Here is a 6,930-nt window from a genome sequence, read left to right as displayed (position 1 = left end):
ATAGTCTGCAACACTCTTTTCCCTGTTTTCACTCTTGTATGCTGTAAATTGTAGTACTTGCTACAGTGGGTTATGTAAGAAAATGGACAAATGAACAGAAAAAATGCATCTCTAAATATATATCACTATATAGTGTTGGCAGAGGGTTTGGGGCAGTACATGTACTTGTGTTCTATACTATTGCTGATGCTAATAAATTATTTGTAAAACTGGCAGAATGGCAACTTCCACATGACCAGGATTTGCATACTTGGATCAGGGCTGGCCATGATTGTTGTATCTTCAGGGTTAGTGGTGGTAAGTATGTCTCTTACTCAATTACTGTAAATATCAGTGGAATTCTGAGAGATGGAGGCTTAATTACAGAAAAGGAGTCTTAGAACATACACCCTGTATAGTCCTCACTGGGAAACAGTCACAGGCCCAACACAGGTCTATAATGCTGAGATCAGACAAATCCCTTGCTCTTGTGTTTTTTGTTGTTGTTGTGGCAGTGCCTTCTAAGTGCTACTGTAGTTAAGCATGATCAGGATTTCCCTATGATTTCTGTTTTACTGGCTATGTAGGGAGTTCTGGGATTGATATCCAGTCTGAGATCCAAATTCAGGCCCTGTGAGCGTGCAATTCCTATGGAAGTCTCGGGCAAATTAAATAGTGGTGTAAATGGTTGTGTAAGTTATACTTTAGATATACATTGGTCATAAAATGGATACAAGTGGCAAATTAGTGTAATTTGCACAGAGTTGGGGCTTGATCCTAAAATAAACACTGACAATGACTTCAAATGGGGTTTGGCTCGGACTTCTGTGTAAAATGAGTGTAACTTACATTTCCAGTTCTCCTTTGAGACTCCATCTCCTCTACCAGACTGCAAAGCCAACACAGAAAGCTGGTCTCCCATCACCATCTTACTGGGTTCAATTTAATCACAAGAAGGCAGCTAGAAGCCTCACGGGGAGCTGGGGGGGAGGGAAGAGAAAAATAAACATTTCATTGAACTTTCCAAAAAAGCTAAGGAAAAGGTGTATATGTGGGGTACACGTATCTATTCGCTTAATACAGAAGTCTTGAGCTATGTAGGAGGAGGAACTGAAAGAATGGATGACTTTATAGAACACGTAACTGTAAGTTGTGAGAAGTTATGAATTGTTCGTGAAAGCTGCAGTTATTAGCTGCAGGTGGATCTGAATTCATGTATTTGGAAATAATTTTTGACTTTCTCTTTACAGTTCTTTTGCCCAGCAGGTGCACTGTATGGGCTTCCAGAAGTCATTGGGTTTCTGAATGGTGCTTCTATTCAACACATTTTTAATATCAAGACTTTTTTGGGGACGTTTGTTTCTTGTGTGCTGGCTGTGGCTTCTGGGCTCTTCTGTGGACTGGAAGGCCATATGATTCACTTGGGGTAAGGAATACCATGCAAGAGTTTAAACTATCGGGCTGATTGTCCATTGCTTTACATCTTGTGTAATCACTTGCACCTGTGCAAAGTGGGTATAAAATGCTCAAATCAGAATTGTTTTCTCACACAAGTGGTGGCATTTTACGCCCTCTTTTTTCACTTTTCATTTTCAGGTAAATGCCTGCACAAGGTGCAAAAGAGTGGAAAATTGGATGTTCAGGTTCTGTAAGATCCCTAGAATACAAAGAAGACAGCCCCCAGTTATAGTGAATAGTGACCACAGAATTGGTCAAAACTGCTTCTCTTTGCAATTCCCACAGGATAGTAGATTGCAAGTCAGAATGGAGCTGCAAATTATTTAAATCCCAGTGTGGTGTCGTATTTGTAGTTGGGGAAAATAATATCAGAATATGCTCTTTCTGAAAAAAACATTTGATTTATTTTTTTCCTATTTAAATAAAAAGAAACAAACAGAAATCTTCCCAGTCCTTCAGCTGGGTCTGTGGGAGAGGAATCCTTTCCTTTTATTTCCTCCTATGAAGCAGTCTCATGAGTAGAGGTGATCAAAATCAGGTTCTTTATATGTGTATAGTACATTTCCTTTTTTGGCTGACTTATTATTTTATTTCTGACTCTCCCCCACACCTTTTTTTCTGTCAAGTATTTATCCTTGAGGTTTGCTCTCCTCATCTCCACCAAACTCCTTTTCTCCACTCATCATTTTACTTGTACATAGGTGCAGCAGCCCTCAAGGATGACTCGGGTTTTCAAAAATAAGAGAGTAAGGTTTAGTCAGAGGTGCCACAACCATTTCAGACAATGATTACCAAGGCCTAGCTCTCTTTTTTTTTTTTTTTTTTTTTAGATTTTTTGTTTGTTTTACTTTCAGACTTTTGTCTCCAGGTGCTCAGTGGCTGCAGCTGTGATCCCACCCCCGTGTTTAGTTTTGTAATAGTGATGCATGATCCAAAAAAATGCAATCAAATTTCCATAAAGAAAATCAGCACAGTATTGACTTAGTGCCTTAAAACAGTGGCATAAAGAACCAATTTAATTGAATTTATTTTTTAAAGTATCCAATTTTTATTGTACATCAACACACAAAGTGGTGTTAGTCTCGTACAGAGAATATAAACGTTTTCATGATTTTAAATTTCAATGAAAACTGTTTTCTTGGATTTAAATGCAGCCCTGAAGCATTGTCTGAGACATGGCATAGTAAATGAAATCACTATGCATCTTCCACTGGGAGTGAAACTGCATTGCTCTCAATGGTAATTAAACTTGAAATGGATGATTGAAATGGACTATAATTAAGGTTGATTTTGTCAAGCAAGACCTTCCAGAGACCTCCGTGACATTTTCTGCTTCAGCCCCAGGGCAGTGTGGCTGGAGGTGTCAGCTGGCGCGGGCCCAATAGTTCTCAGTTGCCAGCTCTCAGCCACCGCAGGTAGTGGGGAGACCCTTCAGCTCTGAACCAATGCGGGTGGTTGGGAGCCTCCCAGCCACCAATGACAGTGGGGTTTGTGTGTCCCAGCCACCGTGGTCAATGGGGGGGGGGACCACGGAGCCCAAGCAGCTGTGGGTGCTGGACCCTCCTCACTTCCCATTTTGTCATAGTTATTTCTAGTGAAAGTCAGGGACCGACAGGCTTTCGTGAATTTTTGGTCATTGCCCATGACCAGTCTGTGACTTGTACTAAAAATAATCATGACAAAATCTTAGCCTTAACTATAATCCATTGTTGTATGCAGCGTAGTTGTAGCCATGTCGGTTCCAGGATATTAGAGACATAAGGTGGGTGAGGTAATATCTTTTATTGGACCAACTTCTGTTGGTGAAAGAGATGAGCTTTTGAGCTGCACAAGCTCTGTGTGGCTCGAAAGTTTCTCTTTCACTAACAGAAGTTGGTCCAGTACAAGATAATATCTCACCCACCTTGTCTCTCTCTCTCTAATCCATCATGTCAGTACTCTTAGGCAGATGTTAACATGCAGCTTGTCAAAGGAGCTTTTAGAGTCTTTCTTCACAGTACATGTTGTGAGGGGCCCTTTTAATCTCTGAATTATTAACTTGGAAGCCTTTAATAGCTTCCTCTCTTGTGTCAACAGGACTTTGTGTACTGAAAAGCAAATGTGTTCTACAGTTACTGTCACACTTGTTGAAATAAATTTATCTTTGCTGCTCTACAGAAGCTGAGGATCTGGCCCTTTTATCTTTAACTTCAGTTGATATGTGAATAGCATATTAAAAATAACACTAACTTTTATATCATTATTTTAGGGCAATAATAGGATGTGGCCTGACCCAGTTCAAGTCAGACACCCTTGGAATTCAGCTGCCCTTCTTCACCAGGTTTTGGAATTCAGCTGATAAGTATAAAGAAAAGGAGTACTTGTGGCACCTTAGAGACTAACAAATTTATTTTGATTATTTTTATTTTGTAGCTCACGAAAGCTTATGCTCTAATAAATTTGTTAGTCTCTAAGGTGCCACAAGTACTCCTTTTCTTTTTGCGAATACAGACTAACACGGCTGCTACTCTGAAAACTGGTAAGTATGTAACTGATCAATGTAATTGTTAGAAAGTCTTTTGAGAGATAGTTGTCATATGCTGACTCTCAAATCAGATGTATCAAGGGGTTAATCAAAAAGCTAGGGACTAACAGAATCTGGCAGAGAGTTGGAGTGAATGATCTAATAAGATTCTAGTCATCTCTGATATTTGTGATCTTAGGCAGAAAATACATCCCTGAGTATGGGGAAGTGAATGAGTCTGGGAGATATTCCTGGCCCTCTCCATCAGAAAGTAATCTCTTCCTGCCCCTGTGATTTCCATAGCTGAGCTGTGCTTGGCTCTAGCAAATGTAGAGCCATAATTAAAACAACTTGCAATAAACAGGTATGTTGAATGCTTATGAAAACAGTGTGCTTAACACTTGGGGCTTAATTCTCCATGGCTTTGCACCTCATATTGTCATTCATGCCGCTACAAAGTGAGTGTAAAATACTAGACTTTTGAATTTAGATTTGTCTAAATTAATACAGCATTAAGATACTTATATATTTAGTTAAAACCTTTTTTCTTCCTGGCTTTCCTGAGGATTCCACAGTTGCAGTTCAATCTACATACTATGCATAGGAGACACAGGCTTGTTTCCTTTTTTCCCCACTGTAAAATGATATAGACTGTTCATACTTTCTTTAATCCGAATCTTCTCTGCTTATGAACCTCTCTGGGCTGGATCCTGCAAACCTGCTTTTGTAAATATTCCCACTGAAGTCAGAGATTACTCACATGAGTAAGGATTACTTGCAGCAGTAAGGATTTGCAGGGTCAAGCTCTGTCTTTTGGATATTGCTCATTAAAGTAATAAATAAAAAGCCTCATATTGTATTGTGTTTTTTTTTTTTTTTTTTTGTTTCCAAGGCAAGGGCAAAGCAGGGAAAACCCCTCATTTGCCAAAAGAAAAGGCCATTGTGAACTATCTGTGGCTCAAAGGATAATCATACAGTACAGCTCATACGATATGTGATACGCTTTGTCTTTAACTTTCATCTTCAGTTAGTGAAATAAATCCTGAGACATGCCTATTAAAACAAATTGTTATTCACGGAAGAAATTGGTAATTGCTGTAAGAGGAGCAGTAAAAGATTTTGCTTTTGTTTTGTAATAATACACTATAAGATAATTAGAGAACAATTGATTTTCAGAGGCAGGAAAACTCCTGGGAGAAACATGTCATCTAGAAATCCTGTTTATACTGAAAGGATTAACTGTGAACAGCAAGTCCATCTTAGCTTCTCCTCCTTATTGTTGTCTTTTGAGATGTGGGCTGAGAAGCATGCTAACTTCTCTCTGGTATATTTCTGGAGCAGCAAATAGGTTTGGTACCCTTTTAAAAGTTTTTTTTAAAAGTAAATGTTATTGCTTCAGAGGTGAAGCAACATTTCAGTAAGTATTCAGGCATCATGTAACCCTTACTCTACTAGACAGCACTAGTTGATATGTATAAGGGCATGTCTACACAGCAATAAAAAAAACCCTGTGGCACTGAGTCTCAGAGTTGTCTGACTTGGGCTTGCAGAGCTCTGGTTGTGAGGTTGAAAATTGCTGTGTAGACATTCCTGCTCAAACTGGAGCCCGGGCTCTGAGACCCTTCCCCCCTCATGAGGTTTCAGTGCCCAGGTTCTAGCCGCAGCCCAAATGTCTACACTGTGATATTTAGCCCTGCAGCCTGAGTCCCACAAGCCTGAGTCAGCTGAACTGGGTCAGCTATGGCCATGTTACTCTCAGAAAAACTATGTTAAAAGAAGGTAAAGTCTCCAAAGTCAAGCAGTCAAAAATTAGGAAATGGCAACCTTAAGTCTGGCTGCATAGCCTTAACTCAGCCCTTTTTGTGCATATTCATTATGATATGGTCTTTAGTGACATGGTCACCTACTATTTTTTCTACCACACCTCTGCATTATTCAGTGCACAGGATGGACAGTGCTCACTGAATGAGCAAAAATTCAGTAATTTGTTTTCTCCTTGTTTGTGTGGTCCCAAGCCTTATTTGTTGCATGATGTTCAATCCTTGCTCTGAAGACTGAATTATTTATTTCTGATCAGTTTTTCTATCACAAACAATGAATTAATTAGCGAAGTCCTTCACAGACAATGAATTAATTTATCTTTGTAAAACCCCTGTGAGGGGAGGTAGTGGTGGTATCCCCATTTCATACAATAAGATTAAAAGATTTTAAGGTCAGAAGGGACCATTAGATCATGAAGTTTGACCTCCTGTATCACTCTGGCCATTAAATTGCAACCACTTACCCTGGTGTTGAGCTTAAAGCATATCTTACAGAAAGGCATCCAGTCTTGATCTGAAGAGATCAAGAGATGGAGAATCCACCATTTCCTGTTATAGTGCTTCCAGTGCTGCCCTTGCACTGCAACCTTAATTCTGGTATTTCTTAACTTTTGTGAGCTTGACTTGGCAAATTTAATGGTCTTTTAACATAACTTTTTGAACATAACTTCCTTGATTTTTTTTAAGAAAAGCAAACTGAAAAAACAAATTCCATCATGTGAAACTATATTGACTCCCACATGGTTCATCAGTCGGGTTTGGACTTTTAGATCAACAGCAGAAACATCTGCCACTTGAGCTAACAGAATAACTATAGCAATAGTAGGTTGTCAGACTCCGGGGCCCAGCCACTGGAGGGAGATGAGGCACACATTTTCCCAGTGGGTTCCACAGCCATTTGCTGACAGCGGGGGGAATGGTAAGACTCAGGAATCATAGGTTTTATTCCAGATTCATATGGGAGTGTACTGTTACGGTTTCTGATCCTTCTTCCCCTCTCCCTCTGCAAATCTGACCCCTTTCTTCCTTTGGCCTCTCTAGCTTGTCCCAGTCTCCCCTCCATCTCCTAGTCTTCCTCCTTGCCCATCTGTAGTCCAGGCCACTTCCTTGTCCTCCTCTTCACTGCATGGATGCCAGTAGTGGAAGCACTGAGAGCACAAAAGAGACACT

At 39.9% G+C, this 6,930-nt stretch overlaps 1 protein-coding gene across 1 annotated transcript; it reads left to right on the top strand.

The window, feature by feature from the left end:
- The first annotated feature begins 226 nt into the window (after window positions 1-226).
- LOC122458479 (chloride channel protein B-like) lies at window positions 227-4,938 on the top strand. The gene is made up of 4 exons (XM_043507109.1): window positions 227-297; window positions 1,230-1,405; window positions 3,686-3,778; window positions 4,833-4,938. The coding sequence occupies exons 1-4, from the start codon at window positions 232-234 to the stop codon at window positions 4,936-4,938; spliced, it is 441 nt and encodes a 146-aa protein (XP_043363044.1). The 5' UTR covers window positions 227-231.
- Window positions 4,939-6,930: the final 1,992 nt, after the last annotated feature.

Source organism: Dermochelys coriacea, chromosome 2 (genome assembly GCF_009764565.3).
Source record: "Dermochelys coriacea isolate rDerCor1 chromosome 2, rDerCor1.pri.v4, whole genome shotgun sequence".
Classification (NCBI taxonomy): domain Eukaryota; kingdom Metazoa; phylum Chordata; order Testudines; family Dermochelyidae; genus Dermochelys; species Dermochelys coriacea.
The sequence above is the reverse complement of the archived record's forward strand: the minus strand, read 5'-3'. Positions and strand labels throughout refer to the sequence as shown.